This window comes from Lissotriton helveticus, chromosome 1_1 (assembly GCF_964261635.1).
Source record: "Lissotriton helveticus chromosome 1_1, aLisHel1.1, whole genome shotgun sequence".
NCBI lineage: Eukaryota > Metazoa > Chordata > Amphibia > Caudata > Salamandridae > Lissotriton > Lissotriton helveticus.
Window position 1 is genome coordinate 65,369,196 of NC_136057.1, and position 22,805 is coordinate 65,392,000.

Below are 22,805 nucleotides of genomic sequence, written 5' to 3' on the forward strand. Positions count from 1 at the left end.
CCCTGCATTTTGGCTGGTAGGGGGTTGTGTTGGAGTTGGCTCTTTTTGCAGGTTCACCCCTAAACTTTTAGCATTTCTCCCAGCCCTTTTCTCTGTGTAGTGTTAGTGGTTTAAGGCCGCTGGGCACTTTAGCCCTGTCGTCCAGTGACAAAGTCTTTTGGTGGAACTGCCATGAGTGCTTGCCTCCCTGACCCCTGCATTGCCCCCTTGATTGCTGAGGGCTTTTTCTTTTGGAGCTATGGCTCCCTGCACCCTGTGAGCGGTATATTTTAATTCTATCCTGGAGGAAGAACGTGTTCCTTCTGGATGCCAAGACGAACCTCTGTCCGTGTCACTAGAGGGAAAGGACGTTGAAACTTTCATCCATCTTGCTGAAGTAACTACCAAAGGGCCTGATTTGAGCTTGCCTCCTGCTGAAGTCTCAGGGACATTAGACTTCACCCATCAGCCGTCCGGATTCCTATTTCAGGGGAATTCTCCTCGCAGGTGAGGCTTCTGTTGAGAATTCCAGAGCCTCTGGTTCTACTGCGGGGCACGCGGACTGAAAGTCATCGTTATCACTATTGTGGGCCGCCGCAGCTGAGGAGCTGTTGCCGCTGAGAGCCCGCATTTACCTGTGTTACCAAAGTTATTGTTATCGCTATTGTTGGCCGCTGCAGCTGAGGAGCTTTTGCCGCTGAGAGCCCGCATTTGCTTGTGTTACCAAAGTCATCGTTATCGCTATTGTGGGCCACTGCAGCTGAGGAGCTGTGGCCGCTGAGTGCCCGCATTTGCCGTCCTATGAGAATCATCGTATTCGCTATTGTGGGCCGTTCCAGCTGAGGAGCTGTGCCACTGAGTGCCTGCATTTGCCGTCTTACAAGAATCATCGCTACAGCTATTGTGGGCCGCTGCAGCTGAGGATCTGTGGCTGCTGAGTGCCCGCATTTACCATCCTATGAGAATCATCGCTATCGCTATTGTGGGCCGTTACAGCTGAGGAGCTGTGCCGCTGAGTGCCCGTATTTGCCGTCTTACGAGAATCATCGCTACAGCTATTGTGGGCCGCTGCAGCTGAGGAGCTGTGCTGCTGAGTGCCCACCTTTAAGCCCCGTACTTTCACAGCAGTGCATCACTTAGTGCCAGCTGCATCGTTTAGGTCTGCACAATTGCGCACATGGATTCTGCTGCATTGGCAGCTGCCCTGACACTTTGGACATAGGGCATTTTGAACCCCTTTGAGAAGGCCGGTTGGCCAGAGCGACTGTCAGGTTTGTAGGATGCCAGGCCCTAATGTGATGGATGGGTGCTAGGAAATGTGATTTATGTAGTATGATTTACGCACCCTGTTTTATGCCTCTGAATGTGGTCAATGATTATGAGGTTTTGCATACTGTATTTATGTTTGAATTATCCTCTACTGTGGTTTATGCTAGTGAGATTATTTCCTACGGTGAGTTATGCTTAGGAGGTTATGGTCTAATATGTTTAGGCTTATGAGGCTGGCGCAGGATATATTTCACGCCTAATGTGATACAGTGGATAATATGATTTATGTTACAGGATGATGCCGAGTCCAGTGTTTCCCATTAATTGCTGGTTTTGTGCCAAGCTTATTATATGTTCTCCATTTACTATCTTTACTGAGTGATGGTTCTGACAGTGGTCCAAGTGGCCCTGTCGTGTATATAATCCCCTGTAAATATTCCCAGTGCCAGTTGGCACAGTGTATATTGTGTGATTACTATTCTAATGCGTTTTATGATAATACAAAGGCTATTTTTTACATAACCTTGTGTGGAGTTCCTTTTGTGGTGTGCCTAATATGTTTTTGCTTTGTGGGTTGTGCAAATGCTATGGCCTCCGGGATAAGCCTGACTGCTCGTGCCAAGCTACCAATTTGGTGAGCAGGGGTTATCTTTGGCGTGTAACTCCCTTGCTCTGACTAGAGCAGTGGTTTCTGGCTGGATAAGGCTCAAGTCCTAGCCAATCAGAAATCCCATTTCTAACAAGTCTCATCTATGAGCTCGATTGACGTCCACCACTCGGTTGGAGTCACTTGTTGGCAGCCTTCACTAAATATTCAGTGATGACAAAATAATCGTATTTCTTCCGGGAGCAGCTCGCGCCCGTCTGACAGCTTCTTAAATGAGTTAAAGCAAACGTAAGACATTAAGTCTGATACCATGGTAAGGTAGGAAAAGACAAAAAGCACGCACTTCTTGGCAGCAGGGATGTCAAAGGTATATCACTGGCTGTGATAAAATCTCTATTATAAATGCTGCAATCTTCCAACAAATGCTTGAACCATCCCTAGGAATGTGGCAAAGATAACTCAACAAACAGAAAAGTAAAGATGGGAGTTGGAATGTCAGCTGATCCAGTGTGAACAGGAAAGTATTGTCAAGAAGAGTGTGAATGGAGCTGCATTTGTTATATGCTTTCTGAAGTGTTACCTTTATTACATACATCTTGAAGAGTTTTGTTTGTCTTATACTTCCTGAAGAGTTACAGTTGTTATACACTTTGTAAAACTGAAGTGACAGCAGCATATCCTGATAATTTCTTTTTCCACAATGTCTTGTTTAAATGAAATCTTGACAGTGCGTCTTCCTAAAGCTATACCTCTAGCGAATGGGTGCTCCGTGAGTGCCCTTTCTTTACTAAGTTATCACCTCCTTTTCTGAATTAAGATGTGGCATGTTCAATAGAACATTCAGTTAAATATCTGTGTATGGTGAAACATCTCTTGGTTACTTTAAAAAATGGTAAAGAAGAGATGGCTTTTACAAATAGTTAAATATTGTGTACTTACATTCTCTTACATTTCCATTTAGTGATTTTAAATCTCTTTACATCCAAGAGGAAACCAGCCTTGAATGCACAAATGATTGTGAATAATGACTTTAATCGTGTAAATGTGCAAAAAGTCATCAGAAAAAATTAGCTCCAATATTCAGGTAAAGAGCTGCACAGTCAGAGACTGAGGAACCTGAACATAAACTGATAGATCCTGGAAGAAGCAGTCCAGAGCAATTCAGTGGATTTAAGAGTCTGAGCTGTGCACCTCCACGCCAGAAGACGAAGCAATGACCTTTAGAAATTAACGCAACAACACTAACTAACCACTGCCTGTATAAACAAGTCTCCAAACTTTAATGATTGGATCGGTGTGAGGTGGATACAGCATTGCTCTGTTTCCTGTAATGATGGCAGACCACCATTCAGTGCGCTATGTATATTGTAAACTATTTCTGGCTAAACCACAGCAAGCGAAAAGCATAATGGAGTAGAGCCAGACAACTGAACAGTAAAGGAAAGAGAGGATCTCTGATCTACAAGACTGTCCTAATTTGCATCAACCGGAAGGAAGACTAATCTTCACTTGTAAACATGCAAAACCGTTATACAATCTAAAGACATAACCACATACAAAGAAGCTTTACTTGCCACAAGTATAATATGTGTAGTTGGTGAGTCTTGTATTTCGTTGTAAAATCTGAAATCAAGCATCCAAAATACCACACACATACAGGGAATGTGAGAATAAAACAAGTGCTTTATCAACCGTGTTAGCTCCTCAGGAAATGCAGTCATGGGATGCAGAGAAATATAAAACCGACCCAGAGACACTACCCAAGAAAGAAAAATCATTCAACAGCAGCAAGAGCTTTAGTTTGTCATTACTACTATAGAGCCATCAGCAAACACACACAGGAGAAGCAACGTGCAATTGCAATGAATGTGTGAAGAACTTTAGTCAGTTAGCACTCCTATAAGATCAATCAGCGGACAAGAATGGGGGAAAAACCATACCATTGCACTGAATGTGTGAAGAGCTTTAGTTGGTTATCACAACTCCAAAGACATCAGCGAACACACACAGAAGAAAAACTGTACCATTGCAATGAATGTGTGAAGAAATTCTGTCAGTTATCAAATATACGAACACATTTGCGAACACACACAGGGGAAAAACCGTACCATTGCAATGAATGTGTGAAGAAATTCAGTCAATTATCAAGTCTACAAACACATCTGCAAACACACTCTGGGGACAAACCATACCATTGCAATGAATGTGGAAGTAGTTTTAGTGATTCCTCAAATCTCAGGATTCATCAGCGAACACGCACTGGGGAAAAACCATACCATTGCAATGAATGTGGAAGTAGTTTTAGTTGTTCCTCAACTCTCAGGATTCATCAGCGAAGACACACAAGAGAAAAAACATTCCAGTGCAGTGAATGTGTGAAGAGCTTTAGTGGGTTATCACATCTAGAAGTACATCAGCGAACACACACTGGGGAAAAACCATACCATTGCAATGAATGTGTGAAGAAATTCAGTCAGTTATCAAATCTTCGAAAACATCAGCGAACACACACAGGAGAAAAACCATACCATTGCAGTGAATGTGGAAGTAGTTTTAGTCAATCCTCAACTCTCAGGATTCATCAGCGAACACACACAGGGGAAAAACCATTCCAGTGCAGTGAATGTGTGAAGAGCTTTAGTGGATTATCAGATCTACAAGTACATCTGCGAACTCACATTGGGGAAAAACCATACAGTTGCAATGAATGTGGAAGTAGTTTTAGTCAATCCTAAAATCTCAGGATTCATCAGCGAACACACACAGGGGAAAAACCATTCCAGTGCAGTGAATGTGTGAAGAGCTTTAGTGGGTTATCAGATCTACAAGTACATCAGCGAACACACACTGGGGAAAAACCATACCATTGCAATTAATGTGTGAAGAGCTTCAGTCGGTTATCACATCTACAAGTACATCAGCGAACACACACTAGGGAAAAACCATACAGTTGCAATGAATGTGGAAGTAGTTTTAGTCAAACCTCAACTCTTAGGATTCATCAGCAAACACACACAGGAGAAAAGCCATTCCAGTGCAGTGAATGTGTGAAGAGCTTTAGTGGGTTATCACATCTAGAAGTACATCAGCGAACACACACTGGGGAAAAACCATACCATTGCAATGAATGTGTGAAGAAATTCAGTCAGTTATCAAATCTTCAAAAGCATCAGCGAACACACACAGGAGAAAAACCATACCATGGCAGTGAATGTGGAAGTAGTTTTAGTCAATCCTCAACTCTCAGGATTCATCAGCGAACACACACAGGGGGAAAACCATTCCAGTGCAGTGAATGTGTGAAGAGCTTCAGTTGGTTATCACAACTCCAAAAACATCAGCGAACACATACTGGGGAAAAACCATACCATTGCAGTGAATGTTTCAAGAGCTTCAGTCAGTTATCGAATCTCCAAAGACATCAGAGAATACACACAGTGGAGAAGCCAGTGAATGTGTGAAGAACTTCAGTTGTTTATTAGACCTCAAAATACATCAGCGATCGCACACAGGGGAGAAACCATTCCATTGTAGCGAATGTCGAAGTAGTTTTAAGGAATCTTCAGAATTATGGAATCCTCAGCGAATACACACTGGAGAAAAGCCATTCAAGTGCAGTGAGTGTGTGAAGTGCTTTAGTCCATTATCAGACCTACAAAGACATCAACAAATACACACAGGTGAAAGACCCTACCACTGCAGTGAATGTGGAAGTAGTATTAGTGACCCCTCAACATTAAGAAATCATCAGCAAACACATTTAGGGGAAAAGCCATTCAAGTGCACTGAATGTGCGAAGAGCTTTAGTCAATTATCAATACTACGAAGACATCAGCAAACACATACAGGGGAGAAACCATACCATTGCAGTGGATTTTGAAGTAGTTGTGGAAAGGACTTTCAGCTAACTACAGTGATTAGTGACAAAACCTATAAACACAACACACTTGAATAAGTTTAACAAGCACAGACTGGAGAATATTTGTAGCTGGTTTTGGTATTTGGTCATTTTGTGCAACAACCGGTTCAATGACAGCTGCTAGAGAACAACGTCCAAAGGTAGAAGAAGTCAAAGTAGGAAAATGTGACCTGTAACTCTGAGAGTTAATGCTTGCAGTGCACAACATTTACCTCTGAAGCCCTGACGCGGGAAAAAATGATGCTCATTTTGATCATCACATGCATCTGTTAATGCACCCACCATAGTGGCACTTCCTCAGAGGTGTCCAATATCAAGCTGGATCCTTGGGAAATTTGCTGGCTCACCACTGACTATGTAAATGATTCTCAGTGAGATTAATTGTATACGAATATATTTGAGACCTTTCTTATTCACAGAGAATCACCCAGCCAACTCCTAACTGGTGGAAGGACAGAATCCGTGCATGATGTCAAAATGATTAATCGGAGAGAGAGCTGTTGAAAAGTTTAGTTCTGAATAGGTTTCTGAAAGGTTGAGTGTTAGGTAAAGATTGAATCTTGAGCAGTAAAAAATTCCAACTCTTAAGAGTTCACAACTATTGACTCCCTGCTTTACATTTCTTGAACCTTGGCACTGAAAAATAAATCTGGATTCAGAAGTAAAGGAACACAAAAGATACAGAATTTTGACACAAATGATAATCAGGTTTGTATTTACAAGCAAAAAGAAACCTGCGTTTTATAAACTCTGCCGGTGAATGAATGGACAATAAAAAGTGCTGCCTCGTGAGAAAACAGTGAAACTTTGTGATGCAGTTAGGACGTCCTCAGACCACAAATAAGATAGATCGTAGTTCTGAATCATCTGAAATGTGCTTTTATGTTGCTGGAGCTGCCAAATACACAGTGTTCTCATAGCCCAGCCTTGCTTAGAGGAAGGAGTTCACCAATATAATATCCATATCAGAAGAAAGGATACATCTTCAGTAGCCAAGGATAGTAGAACAAATAATTTCCACCGAGGTCATTTTAACAAAGTGCTGAGTCCGGGAAGTTCTTCCTGCTGCCGACCATCATCATCACCACCACGACCCATCCAGTGAGGAACAGCAACAAGACTGCTCTTCAGCAAACCCATCCTATACATAACACACTTCAGGGGTTTGCTCCAGGGTCAAACTCACTTTAGTTTAACGTTATCAGCAACAAGTTTTAAACTGAACAAATTTTATTTAGGAACAAGTGGTTTGTACGGCCATTAGTGGCATAATACATTTGAAACCCAATAGGTTATTAATCTGTATTAATGATACATAACCAAACATCCAAACACCACCCATGTAGGGACATCTAAGAGCCTTTAAAAACCACACTACAGACGTGTGTACCAGGATCAAAATCAATTTACTTTAATGTTAACATGAACTAAATTATGATACAGCATGAACAATCATGAGACTAGGACATGTACACAATGATGACTAGATTTTAAATATTACTAAAAAATGTACGTTTTGATTTGTAAAAAAAACAAAAAATGTTTTTGAATTCATGGTATTTGATTGCTGATTGTATGGAAAGAGATGTTAAATGTGATTTCTTCCCTAAACTTTAAAGATAATTTGTGATGTCAGCAAGGAGCCTAGTTTATTTGGCAATAGAGGGGTCAAATCTCGACAGCATGACTGCTTTCTGCAGGGAGTCTGTCGCAGGTGGTATCAGAGTGGACTATTCTCCCCAGTGTGCCTTCTCTCAGAGTGAGAGGCGGTTCTTTGCTTGAGACGGTACCACCTCTGCATCTGTGTTAATGAAGAGAGAAGTGCTACCTGTAATACTGAGATCTGGGCTTCACTCCTGTGTTGGGAACTTAAGTCAGTCGTTTTTACCCAATAAATACCAGATTTAATTTTGAAAATGAAAAATGTGTGTATAGTTCATAATCCATAAAAATGCTACCGAATGATGAGTACTTGAAAGCATTCTCCCATACGAGGGATTTAAATATGCATTTGTCACGTGCAAAATTGACTTACATTTTTATTTGAAGGTTCTTATATAGCGCTTCTTTATCTAATAATGCCTGATGGGTTTTCTCCGAGAGCCCCTTCTCCTTCGGAAGACGTTTTTCATTGACGGACCCAATGTGATCTCCAATAGAAAGATGACAGTCTCTCCTACTCTAAACCGGGCTGGTGGGAGGACCGGTGGTTTGGCTGGTACAACGCTGTGTTGCATTTTTGATAGAGTGCTCTGTCTGCCACAACCTGAATCCTGCCTGTCTTTCTTTAGTGATTTTTCTATTTTGAGTTACATTTGAAGACTTCCCTCCTCATGTATAGTTTGACAATGTGTCCACGGTCTGCCAGAGGAGCACGTGTACCAACTTCCACTACACCATTAGACTAGTGTCCCCCACGTTTAGCGATCTCCACAAACCTGGCTATCCCTGTGTCTTCAGAGGAGCAACAGGAACTCCTCTAAAAGCACCTAAAGTTTGCTGAGTGGATGCCATGTTTCACACGGATGCCCAGCAGACTTTTTTGTTTTACTCCTACAGTGAGAGTTTGCTTTTTGGAAAACAAAAAAATTATGTGCCTGCTACACTGAGAGCTTTCCACAAGGGAGTCTAGGTCATATTTCCTAGGTTTTTTTGTTTGAGACTGTCTGTCTTTTCATAATGTTCCTGAAGAGAAGCAAGTAGGTCAGAATGCCTACCATAAGTAGGGCGAACGGTCTGATGTATGTACACCAACCTCCCCAGGTATGTCGGTCATTGTTGTGAGGGTTCCTGAGGTTCTGACCTCACTTCAAGGAGAAGGGAACATTGATGGCTTCTTCTAACCAACCTCCAACATACTCCTATTTATTTTTATATTCCGTTAAAATACAATTTGCTATTGGATTATAAATGAGAACCACAGCCATGCTGTCTTTTTTTATTCATGCATTAGGGATCATGAGGGTCTCTATATGATTCTTGGCCTCTTATTCGCCTGCTGCACAGTCCTTCTGGTATAACCTCTTCCAATAATTTATTCTTCAAGAGTTCCTGTTGTTTCATGAAAGAGCCTTATTTGTGCAGTTTCTCGTAATTTGTAAAAACTGTTATATGTGAAGATTCTCCTTCGAGAGCTTGGTTTGAAGCTTGCAGCAATGTGTCAGCTGAGGTACTGGGTTTTGCAGAACTGGTACTGAACCGGTAACCCAGCGGTGCCAGGGAACACACCCAAAGACCTCGGGTACTTTCCTGATTTAGACCACAGAAACTCAGAGTCTTCTAGGTGAAGTCAAGGATCGATTTTATTGGCTGCAACCAAGGTAACAAGCGTCCTAGAAGTACAACACACGGGAAGTATATTCTCAGGAGACTGCTCAAATTCACAAAGTCAGGCTTCTCCCTTTATACGAAATATTGTGCTTTAGGCAAACATTCTTCGGATTTTAGTATACCATAGACATATTTTCACTACAAAGAAAAAGCATGATGACAGCCCACATTTCTGTTTGTCCAGCCCATAACAAATTACCCGGCAAGGCCCAGCATTTCCATCAGATACCGGTGGACCCTCAATAACATGGGCACCTCCCCATCATAAAGCAAGTGAGAGAGAAAAGAGCAGGGACAGGTGTGAGCAAGATTCGGCAGGGTGTGTGTGCGATGAAAAGGGTTTATGGCCTGTTGAGCCTTGATGCTATCTTGTTCGGCCACTGGGAGAGGAACTGACCAAACAGGTTCGGCCTGGGGCAAGGGTTTCCCAGCTTGCCCAGGTCAGAGAAAAGTCAATCAAGGTGTACGTGTCCTTTGGGATCGAATTTAGCTGGATTATAAGCCTATGTAAAGGGCAACTCACAAAATGGCTGCCGTACACAAAATGGAAGCCAAGGGTAGAGAACGAAAATGACGATTTCGAGGTGAAATCGTCACTCGAATGAGACGAAAATGCTTGTACATAGTGTACTAGCCATTCTCGGTCTTTTGATATAAAAATCGTCATGCTACGACGAAGTTTAATTTCTCGAGTCCAGAATTACTTCATGAGTCCAGAATTTTCAGAACTACACAGCTGTTGTGTAAAACCAGTGTGACATTCTCCAAAGCTGCTTAGTTGCAAAAAAAGTAGTGTCAGCTCTCTTAGGCTGCATAGGGCTTGTGCAAAACCATTGTGTCTCCAAACACTTGCTGCTGACTGCCGTGCCTTAGTGTCCACGTTCTACCTGGAACCCTATTTGTTTGCTGCCGTCTGCGGTGTCACAGTGTCCACCTTCTACCTGGGATCCTATTTGTTTGCTGCCCACTGCGGCATCATTGTGTCCGCCTTCTACCTGGAATATTATCTGTTTGTCGCCATCATTATGAGACGCAGGAGCTGCAGAAAGAAGGGCCTGAGGATTCACTAATAATTTATTCATGTGCTTCACAACGTAAGGTCCAATTTACAGAGACAATTTAATAGATAGCATTCTGAAAGCACATATATTTCATTAGAACAATCCTCAATCACAAAAATACAAATACATATATTACCTAAACATTGTTTACATGATTACATGGTTATCACAGACAATATTATGTTCCCAAATAGATAACTAGACGCACAACTGTTGTAAACTCACAACACGTTATCCTGGCTGTGTTTGGCCGATATGCAGCATGTCATTATCTTTCGGAGAACTCATGAATGTTTCAATTAGCCAAACAATAACTTTGCTACCACACAAGGTGACACAAGTCTGCTAACAGCTCCATGATATCTGCCTTACAAGGTCTGACAGTGAATCTGAAAAATATATATGTAGTCTTGTTTGACATATTTTCATCATGCTGGTTCATAGCAGTTATGTCTCGGATTAATGGGAAGTCCCCCAATGTAGAGTAGAAGTCAGTGCTTAACACTAAATGTACCTCATGAATTGACCACTGAATTAGGGAGGTCTTTGCCCCAGTTTATCGCAAGAGCTCCTGCCAGACAGCTGCAGCATCTGTTCCTATGCTGAGAGCCAATCAGAGAGGAGCAGAGCTAAGCCTAGCTGATGTGTGTTTTTTCCAAGGAAACACTCTTTCTCGACATAAGTCTGATAGTCACAGCTTCTCCAATGTGAACAGGAATGCAGTGTACCAAGTCCCAAGAAACTTTAGAGGCAAGTTAGCTACTCCAAACTCTCATAGTATAGCACATAGTAGTAGTCTTCCAGTTGCTAAGATCCTAGGAACATCCCACTCTTGTTACCAATGTTCATATTATTCTTGCTGCTAGTAACATACATGAGTGCTGTTCTAATTATATTCTGTGTGGTTATCACTCATGTACTAAGCAACAGGCTTAGACGGTTGAAATAAACACTTTTAAACATATATAGTGTATTTTTTTAGTACAGTACTTGTGAGTGCTATGCTAAAGAACAAAGTTGGGTTTGAATTACCACTGCATCCCTGACCCCTTCGCAGAACTGTTAGTAACCCCGAAAGCACGGACACCCCACCGGCACGTATGTCCAGTGGGCTTGTGTGGAGCCTACAATAGCTTGGAATTCTGTTTAAGCGATGGAGCACTTAACTTAGTCCTGGCATCCGTGGGAGGGAAGGCCAAAGCCAATTGAGCTTGGCCAGAGCCCTAGTTTATGCAACACAATAATATTGTTTACATGTTTATTGGGTTATCAGAAACAATATTTTCTATCCAAAAAAGACAGATAGACAAACAGTTATCATATGTTTTACTTTGCTTCACATAAGACCATATCTTCAAAAGCACAATACATACACAAACAAAACATTTTATAATTAAAACGTCAATTATCACTCAAAAAAGAGAACATGAAAGCCATTCAAGATATCAAAACAATTGTAAATGAGAATGACATCGCAAATATATAGTATAAATTCACGATACATTTCCACACGATTATATTGATCACTTAAATGATATTCTTTTAAACCTGTGCACATTTAATTGAATTATTTTCTTAGTACAATATGACACTAAAGGTTATGTCACAGGATTTGTCTCTGTTAAATATATAGCCATTCGTATTTAATATTTCTCTTTAAAGCAATTGACTTAAATAATAATATAATTTGTTCAATCCCTAAATATTCAATTTAAAGCTTCTTTATTCGGTGATTAAAAAACACCATAAAAACACATATATATACACAATTTAAAACATAATTAAATATTTTCTAGACCCCGACTAATATTTATACAAATGATTTAAAAAGCTTTACAAAGTCCACAATCAGGCTGACCCTCTTGTTTTCCTTAATCTTAAAGAAACTTTCAAGAAATTCATTACACAGCACAATGTACGGGGTCATTCGCCCTTTGCAAGAAGAGCAGAGCGGCTTTAGCATGCCTCAACTTGGCCTGTTTTAAAATATCCACCAGAAATCTACGCCTAGGTGTTATGTAAAAAGAACACCAGAGTACAAAATTAAGGGTGTCCTGCGGAGACATATTGTCGCAGCCGCAGGCACCCTTCTGCTCAACTGATAAGGTAAAACCTGGTGGAGCAGCTAATAAATTAGGTAAAAGATTGAGCCTAAAACGAGACATTAAAAAACCTCTCCTGAGCATTATACATAAGATAAAGGTACGGTTCCATACCCTCCGTGCTCTTAACAAGACCATGGGCACTTACTGAGCGTTTGGTTCCTTCAGTTGCTGCTCTACGGGTGGCTCTCCAGTCCAAAAACGCTTTCTTAATTTTAGATTTGTCCAGTGGTGAAATTGTTGTGGGGTTTATAAAAAGATCCTTCTGATCTAGGTTTTCCAAGGTAGTCTTCACATATTTCAGCCACGATATTTCCAGGCCTTTATCCCGATCCAAGCAGTCTCTTAAAATTTGTCTGCTCAAGACTGCCTAAGGGTTTGCCCAGATTTTTATCCATGCCATAATCGGTCTGAGCTTAACCAGGTCCTCAATATATGGCCTCCCTAGTTCCCTGTGAGCAATTACAGCAGGGGTACTCCGGGGTATTTTCAAGATTGATCGCAAGTATTTGTTTTCCTCCCGCTGCAATTGGTCAACATTTACAAAACCCCACACTTTAGAACCATACGTAGCTTTGGAACAGCATATAGAACTATACAAGTTCATAATTTGTTCAGGGGACCAATGACCCAGCCTACGCCCATAGCCTGCTATAGCACCATTTGAGGATACCAACCTGCTACATCGTTTTTCCACCAGGGAATCAAATTTTAATGAACCGTCAAATAACAGACTGAGATAGGAACAAGACTGCACCTTTTCTAATGTGTGGTTCCCTATTCTGTAAGAAAACCTTTTGCATGGTTTTGTGCCAGCCAACATTACATAGGACTTGAAGGCAATTGACTTAAACAATAATATAGTTTGGGGGCAAGATGGCGGCCGTGACAAGCGGCTGAGCGGCAGCACCGGACACAGCGCAGCTATGAAGTGATGTCTCTGAAGTAACCTCGACATCCAGGCATTCCGACATACAGCCTTTGCATCAATACGGACATTTAGCTAAAACGGCTGTAAAGTAGCGGGAGAGCAAAAGTCCAAGTGCGGCGCAGAGGCATAACGACGGTTCAAACGACCGATGGTTACCGATGGTTACCGATGGTTACCTCCTGAAGTCGATGGAGCCTTGATGCCTTTCAGTGCTCTTTGCAGCGGGCTGCCCCGCACGGGTCCACGGAGACTCTTTGCTACAGCTACAGCTTCGCTCAGAGTCGGGCTGGATTACAGCTGCCCCGGGAGAGTTCGCGGAGTTCGCGGAGCCTGGAGGCGGGGCCATACAGAGTCTGCGAGACCTGGGAAGAGGAGTGGAAACGGCGGCAGCCCCAACAGCTCCAGCAGACCCGATAGACCCGACAGGCCGGCACAAGGAGGCGGAGAGGCTCGGTGCTACAGAGGTCCGGACAAGGTGAGGCAGAGAACCTTTCTGCTCATAGAATTTGCCTTATCTATGGCTCCAAAAAACAATACTGGGGGCAAGCCAAAAAAGAAAGGTATCGCCGATGGTGCCTCTGTGTCTGGGAACACTGATAACACCTTAAGCATGGACTCTGTGGCGAACACAGGGTTGGAGGGAGCAGCACCAGAAGCTGGGCTAGGGCGGACAAAGCTTCTACAGCCCACAGGGCAGAACACCCCTAAGGAGATGCGCCCTCCCTCAGTCAGAACCCGACAAGCTACAGCTACCGCGACTCTGAGCGTGGTGGAAATGCTGAATCGTAACGAAAAGAAAAAAAATTGAAGGATATCGAGCCAGCCCCAGTAATCGCGGCCTCTGGGCTACCTGGGTCATCTGCACTACCTGTGTTACCAGCATTGCTCGAGCTGTTTGAGGTGCCCGCTCCACCAATATTGGCCACTCCTCCAGTAGAGACTCCGGGCATAGAACCAACGCCACAACCAATAGTACAATCAGTCCCAAATCTTCAGCAGCCACAGCAGCTTCACCCGCAGACACAGATCCCTCAGGCATGTCATGAGGAGGAAGCCGGGGGTGACGTCGCAGGCGGGGGCATGTCTCTGTTGACACAGACACAGTCAGAGTCTCTAGCTGCTGTATCGGGGGCTGAAGATATCTGTGTTACCAATGACAACGAGGTCAACACCGAGGTCAACACCCCACTACCCTCACAAGATCCGATAAACCCCTCAATAGAAGTGACGGTAGTCCCACCAACTAACACTGAGCGCGATCAAGGAGGCTCAACATCAGCTGAAATATTCAAAGAGAGCACCATTTCTACCACGGCCCCAGAGATCCAAAGGGGCTTACTTGCCAATCCTAAAGCTAATACAACCTATCCTGGGGACACTCATGGTGAGAGGGAAAAGGAAAAGACCCCCAGTGAGTGCTTCTTCTTTGTCACAGAGGAGGCCAACTGGTCAGAGGAGGAGGATGACCCTCATAGCTCAGACATTGATGGCAGTAATCCGGAGACAGAGAGCGATAGTGAGGCAGGGTTACCATCATCTATTATCAAAAATGTGCCCCCACAGAGGGACCACACAGCACTAACTTGGGATCACTCTCCTACAACATCCCTTCAAGGGAATGCCAACCCGGCAATGAGCAACGTAAGGCACAACGAGACTACGCAGTTGTCAATGATGGCGATGATGGAATCAATTCACCAAGGAATAACTGCACACAGAGAAGAAACCCGGTCAGACAGCCTTAAATCCCAAGCTGCGATTAGAAAGATGAAAGCAGTGGTCAGAAAGCTTTCAAAAGCCTGGGTCAGTGTTGGAGACAGGGTCTCAAATCTTGAGGAGAGGGTAGTCGCCACCGAAGCTGAGGCGGCTGCAGCTACAAATAAAGTGGAAACGCTGGGAGCTCAAGCAATTGATGTCCAGTGGAAGCTGGAGGACCTTGAGAATAGGCAAAGAAGGAACAATCTCAGGGTCTTGGGTATTCCGGAAGGGGCTGAGGGTCAGGATGCCAAAATGTTTATTGTCAAAACATTTGAGAAAGCCTTTCCAGACATTGCCGGCTGGAACTGGACCACTGAAATACAGAGAGCACACAGGACACCCTTCAGATTGAGAAAAAACGCCAGAGAAGGGGATAAGCCTAGAGCAATCTTAATCTATATAGGCAATTTTCTTCTTCGTCAGTCCATATCAGAGAAAGCCCGGCCAGACTCCAAAAGAACCTTTGAAGGAGGGTCCTTCTTTGTCAGGCCGGATTTCTGCCATACCACCGTGGAACGCCGATGGAGATTAAGACAATTAATCAAACCTTTCCAGGATAAAAGAGTGCAGGTTTATCTCATCAATCCTGCTCAGTTAAAGATAATCCACCTAGGCAAGACCATATACTTTTCCTCGGAAATTAAGGCTCAGGAGTTTCTAGACTCTCTATAATATGTCATATCACTTATATAAGCCAACAAAGGATAAGGTTCTAATTTATGTCACTGGCTGAAGCCTAAGGGTTAGTTTAGTTTAAGTTCAAGTTCGAATCTCACAGAGGAAAGTGTGTCACGTTATGGAGATGTTTGGGTACACATAAGGTCGAGGTTGAAGTTGGATTTATTGATTGCACTGTGTCCGTCGCAGAGCCGCACCCATCACACGCACAGACCCAGTCTGCGCGCCTCACCTGGGAGTGAGTTGGGGTCGGGGGGTGGGGAGGGGGGGGACTCTCGAGGGAGGGGGGGAAGGGGGAAAAAGAAACAAAAAGAAAGTTCATGCAATAAATATGTCTATTGATATATCAGAGATGTTGAAAGTGGTTATACCTGTTGATGTCAGATTCAGGATAAAATGTGACTGGTTAGCATGTTGGCTCGTTTCTCTCCAGGGATATGTCAAGGATTAAGATAATCAGTCTCAACATAGGAGGACTGAATGATTGGAAAAAGAGGGAAAAGTTTGAGGAGTATGTTAAACTAATCAGGGCCGACATTGTGTGTATACAAGAGACTCACCTACCATGGAAAAAGAAACATTGGTTGAATATAAGGGGGTATGAAATCTTGTCTTGCTCCTCACAGACCTCAACTATCAGGGGGGTAGCCATTTTAGGCCGGGTAGGACTGGGGGGGGGGCTAAAAAATCAAAAGCTGATCCGTTGGGAAGATGGGCAATTTGTGAATTGAAACTAGGCATCACTCTATGCTCAGTGTATGGTTCTAATCTGGACGACTCAGGGGTGATGGATTACATTGAACGGGAGCTTACTAACTGGCCATCACCTATGGTGTTTTGCGGTGATCTTAATATTTCAGCCGATTTCACAGGCAACACCCCATATAGTGGCCGTAAGCCCCGAGTATTTAGGGCGGTCTCCTCTATAATCCACTCTTATGGCCTGAAGGATGTCTGGGGCAACCAAAAGAAAGATGAACCTGGGTTCACATACTTCTCACACCCATTTAATAAATACACAAAATTGGATTATTTTTTCGTTTCAGCCACACAACTTATCATTGTTAAAATTTCAATGCTCCCAAAGCTAATATCGGATCACAACCCCCTTGTCTTGAATATGTCTGTTACCAAACCAAGGGAAAAAACGAGACCATGGTCCTTTGACAGGAAACTACTAGTGGACAGCGACTATATAGCACATATAAAGGGGTGGTCCAAATCCTTCTTTGATGCTAATAGATATAGCGCTTCCCGCGGCATGGTCTGGGATAGCTTTAAGGCTGGTCTAAGAGGGGAGACAATTAGTTTTTCTGCACAGCTTTGGAAAGAAATGAAGGAAGATAGGGAATGTCTCTTGGCAAATCTGGTGAAGGCAGAGGAGCAACATAGGAAAGATGTATGTCACGGGATCCAGGGGTCTCAGAGCCTAGAGAGCTTAAATACTATAAAAGCAGATATCCAGCGACAATTAGCAAAGAAGGCTGCAGCAGAATATCAGACCCGCAGAGTGGGCATGTATGAAACAGGCGAGAATGCTGGCAGGGCTCTAGCGCTTCGGATAAGACAGGCCACCTCAAAAAATATCATCACTGAGATTAAAGATGGCGAGCAGACCTATAAAAAGCCAATAGAAATCATAGAGGTTTTTAGGCGATTCTATCAGGTCCTGTATAAGGAGGAGGCAGACACAGCATATCTGGGCACAAATTGGCAGGATACAGGTCTCAATCTGACGTCCAATGAGAGGGAATCCTTAGAACAGGATATTACTATGGAGGAGCTTCTTCAGGCACTAAAAGATCTTTCTGCTGGCAAGGCAGCAGGGCCCGATCTTATACCCCTTGAAGTTTATAAATGCCTGAGGGAAGAAACGGCCCCTCTCTTGCTAGATTTATTTAACGGGGTTATCAATACAGGTACTATACCAGAATCCTGGACTAAAACCAACATTGTGGTCTTTCACAAAAAGGGCAAACCCAAGGAGAGCCCGGGCTCTTATCGGCCTATATCGCTAATTAATAGCGATAACAAACTTTATGCTAAAATATTGGCTTCACGGATGGGTAGGATTGTCGCGGGCCTCGTCTCTCCCTGGCAGCATGGCTTTATCCCAGGAAGGGGTACCACCGACCATATTAAAAGAGCCATAACTCTGTTTGACATGCATGCTCGGGGGGAGGGGGGGATCGCGATGATCCTCCTCGATGCAGAGAAGGCGTTCGACCGGGTCAGGTGGAGCTTTCTCTGGGAAGTGAGGTCGGCAAAGGATTCGGTCCCCGATTTCTGCAGGGTATCAAGGCCATGTATCACAATCCAATAGCTAGCATTCAGTTAATGGGTGAGGGCTCCAACCTGATCCATATCTCAAGAGAGACGAGACAAGGGTGTCCGTGCTCACCCATCCTATTTGCACTCTATATTGATCCCCTGATTTGCCGCATTATGAGTAATATTAATATAAAACCAATTATCACCAATGGTCTTGAAACCAAAATCCTCGCATACGCAGATGACATAGCTGTCACCACTGTCGATCCAGCTAGTGCTATGAGGGAAATAATCAACATCACCTCCGATTTTGGGAATGCTTCTGGATATAGACTTAATGTGGCAAAAACACAGGTATTATGTTCAAGCAAAACAGTCAAACGGGATGATAGATATGTGGATTCAGTAGTATATCTGGGAATCACAATTAATGCCCAGACACAGGAAATTATTAAAGATAACTTCTCACCACTACTTTTGAAAATGAGACAGGACCTAAAAAGAATTGATACTCTTCATTTATCAATTATAGGTAGGGCCAATGTCATCAAAATGGTAATGTTCCCAAAAATCCTATATAAGTTTAGGTCAATCCCCTTTAAAATAGATGATATTCTGATCAGGGAGATGGAGGCTATTTTTATGAATTTTGTTTGGCAATACGGCAAGGTGAGGAGATCAATCAAATTTATGTCTCTACCCCAGGAACAGGGCGGATTGGGTATACCCAATCTAAAATTATACCACTGGTCTTGTCTCCTCACAGATATGGCTATACTTTTCTTCCCTGCTGACACGATACACTCCCAGTGCAGTATTCCATCCATATACCAGTTAGCATTAGGGAACGAGGCGTATGGTGTATTGTTAAGGAACTATGATAAACGCTTCTTCAAGTCCCCAGGTTACAAAATATTGGAAGATATCAGGGTGGTATGGCTGGCAATACAAAAGAACCAGCGCATTCCGAAGTTTAATAAACATACTCTACTTTGGAAATCAGGGTTATTCCCGCACTTCAGCAGAGATGGCCCTTGGAGACATTGGGAAAGTCAGGGAATCACCACATTGGGCCAAGTTATGGTAAAGGATGCTCTGAGGCCCCTCGATCTTCTGAAGTCACGATATTCACTCCAAGGCTCTCAAGAGTTTAAATATATACAATTGACTAACACAATTAAATCCAAAAGACCTACCATAGATATATCAAAAGAATGTATACTCTTAGATTATATGAAGGGAGGCGGCCGTCGCATAAGGAAAATGTATGCATTATTCCTGGGAGCGCTGCCAGATGATATGCTTAAGACAGAGGCTACCTGGGCTGGGAAACTGAATGACCCCGATATCGATCTAGACAGAGCCATCCTTATGGATAAAAGGTTTCTACGATCCTCAAACCTAAGAGCACAGCATTTTAAAACCCTATTTAATTTATATTACACACCGGCAAAACTGTTTGATTGGGGAAAGAGAGCGGATAACAACTGCCCTAGATGTGGTAAGGGCCCTGCCGATCTGCTTCACATGTTTTGTAGCTGTGAGAAACTAGGGCCAACGAAAAACGAAATTGCAAAGTTTTTAGAGGGGCTGCTAGCTGTCAGGATCGACCTATCCCCTACACTTTTAATATTCGGGTATGACGCCAAATTGGGTTTAAGCATAGAGTCTGAGGCACTTGTGTTTATAGCAACAGCTGTTTTTAGAATATTAATTGCTGCTGCATGGAAGGACGCTGATGCTCCAACCTTTCAGATGTGGATCTGTAGGCTGCTTGGGATCCATAACATCGAGTCGGAGCTGTACGCACTGAAGGGACCGAAATCTAGGGGCATGGGACTAAGGATTTGGTCGCCCGTGGCAGCATGGAGGCGGTCAAAAACCACGCGCCAATAGCTTTTAATACCTATGTAGATATTCCCTCTTGTCCTTCACATATCTATTGTTACTTTTCCCATACTATTGGTCTTTATCTGTTTTAACATCCTGTATGTATACCTATTTGGTGTCTCTATGTTAATGTGTTTTCTCGTATGTATTTGATATCCTATTGTCATGAACTTTCAATAAAAAAAATAAAAAAATAAAAAAATAAACAATAATATAGTTTGCTCAATCTCTAAATATCCATTAACTCCTTAGAGTAGTGATACAAGTTCTATTAAAAGGAACAGTTTCATTTTGTTAATTTATCTAATTAAAAAAGAGGTCTTTGAATCTTAAAAATGAATTCCTACTCCTAACTTCTAGAGAACAAATGTAAACTATGCTAAAAGAGAAATCCTATATCTGTTTCTTATAGGTTAATTTAATTGACAATACTTGTGTTGAATCAATGTAAGAGTCTCAAACTTATATTGTGTTTCATTAATTATTGCATTATGTCTCAGCCTACGATTAGTGTAGATAAGTATACCTTTATTTAATGTATGCATTTATTGTCAGGAGAACGTCTCAGTCTTCCGACGAACACAGAATTATTATCAAGTCTTAATTTCTGAACAACAAGGACCGCATTACGACTATAAGTCACGTTAGTGGAGGAGTAATGCTGTCTTTAATAAGATTGAGGCTTTCAGTGTCTGAAAAGACACTTGGTAGGGTATTATGTATACCAACTCTGTATCCTACATTGTAGGAAGAGAGAGAACGAGCATGACAGGAAGGAGGCCTGGAGGCAGCTGTAGTACTAAAGGTGCTGAAAAAGGGATCTGAGTTTGAGAGAGTGGACTGATACCAAATGAACCCTTGGACCAGTGGTGGGAACGCCCCCTGAAGCAAAGTGTTTCTTAGTAGGCATGTATTTCCTGTTCTTGACACCTTAGCCTGGCTATCGCCCCTAGGGACAGGCAGTCTCAATGGACTGTGTTTTCTGTGGCTCTGCTCTCCTATGGTAAAGGCACAAAGTAGTAACAACCCAGTCAGTACGTGTCCATGCAAGAGTACGGAATCAGAGGAGATAGGAAAGCACAGGATCGGAGCTATGACTGACCACCCATAAAACCCCATTCGGCCTGGTCTGGAGAGCACCACACTGTGGCAAGCTTTAATTATCAACAAAGAGCCATGCGCACCTGTCAACAGACTGCCTGTTAAAGGGACTGTTAGTCCCAGGAGAACTGTTTGTCTGCTGTTGGAGGAGGATGGGCCACATCTTCTACACGCTATATAGCGCTGAACTATGTCCTGTAGCGTGGGACGCCAAACCACTGCAGCTGCATGGTAAAGGGACTACAAATCCCAGGAGACCTGTTGTCTGCTGGGGCAGGAAGAGAGACTGCATCTTCAACCTGCTTTGTAGCCCGTACTGTCTCCTGCAGCACAGGATGCCAAGCGCACGTCTTCATTCAGCCTGAAACTGTTAGTTCAGCTGAGAGGCTGCTCTGCAGTTCCCTGTATGCAGGCAGCTGCACAAAGTAACTTCACAGCCGGGAGCCCCTAAAGCAGTTGTGAAAGTGACACAGCTCAGAGCTCTGCAGTCACTGACTGTCTGCACAACAAGTTGAGTTCTGTTTAGTTTCATAAAGCTGTCTCAGGCCCGCTCACCGCAGGGGCCTCTCACGAGGGCCCTTACTTATATTTCAGGTTCTTTGCAGCAGTAAGGTCAGTTAAAATAATGAGAGGAAAAGGTTGTGAAAGAACAGATTGCAAAAGTTTGTGAGCTTTTAAAAATATATTGAGTCTGTCAAATAAACGTAAGTTATCGTATAGCAGCCAAACCACTTTTAATACGCAACACTGTTGTCTAGAAAGTATGCAAACATCAACCGATTTCACGAAAAACTAAACCAAATAGTACAGTTAGGAAAAAAGCGATCTGACGGGGCAAGCACTGGCTGCGTCATAGCTGTTTATTTTCTTACGGCAGGTTGGTAGTACGGGTGTTGGGGTAAGATATTGCATTAGAAGTCTAGTTAGGTATGTAAGTATATATATTTAAAAGTAAAAATTGCAATTCAAGTCTGTAAACATATATAATATGGAAATTAGTTTTAAATGGTTGAAATAAATGTATGCGTCTAGGATGTGCATCTATCAGTGACATACAGTCACTGGGAGAGTTTAAAGTGTACATGTGATTGAAATTAAGAAATAAACAAAGCATGTTGAGAAAAGTATTTAAAGTATGCGGTCTGAATGTGCATCTGCTAAGGGCATAGTTACAAGGCAAGTTTAAAATATATACGTGAATATCATTAAAAGAAAACTATTAAATGAATTATTAAAAAGAGAAATAAAGCCTCTGGTAACTATGTACATTCACACAGAGTATCCCTGTGAGGCTAAAAGTGTTTGTGAGCAGACATCAAGGTAGCAGGGAAAAGTAGATCCCACAACCAAAACAGTGGAAGGACACACAAGTACCATGGCATGCTTCATGGAAGGTCAAAATTAACGGAAGTCAACATGGCAGAATGCGCTGACCAATGAACAGAAACATACATATCAACAGACCTGATTCTGGTGGGATACTCATGATTTTTGAAGGAAAAAATGCCTTTATTTTATGTGTCACAAATACCCTCCTTAAAGCCCACCAGTAAGCCCACCTGTAGGTTGGTCACTGGATGTAAGGCTGTGACCGAATTATACCAGGTGATTCAAATGTAGAACATGGGAGGAAACATAGAGCAAACAATTCACTGAGGAGAAATGGGACAAGCTACAGGGCTACTCACAACTGGTCTCAAGAAATTCCACGTGCAAATGCTAGTTTTTTATCTATCTGCATCAGAAGTGTCTTTGGCCGCGCCGGTGACGTCGGGTGACTCTGGTCAGTGGTGACGGAGATAGTGTCACTAATAGTCATTGAAATGTCACTCATAATTACACTGAAAATATGAAAATGTCACACATAGCAATCTGAAACCTTGGTAGCTATGTATGGATAGTCTTTTAA

At 42.8% G+C, this 22,805-nt stretch overlaps 1 protein-coding gene across 1 annotated transcript in view; it reads left to right on the top strand.

Annotated features, from left to right (window-relative positions):
• Positions 1-22,805, top strand: part of LOC144758378 (uncharacterized) — a 687,536-nt gene that overhangs the window by 262,245 nt on the left and 402,486 nt on the right. The window contains 2 exon segments of the mRNA XM_078646424.1: positions 4,262-4,637; positions 4,806-5,310. Coding sequence (XP_078502550.1) covers positions 4,262-4,637; positions 4,806-5,310 — 881 coding nt within the window.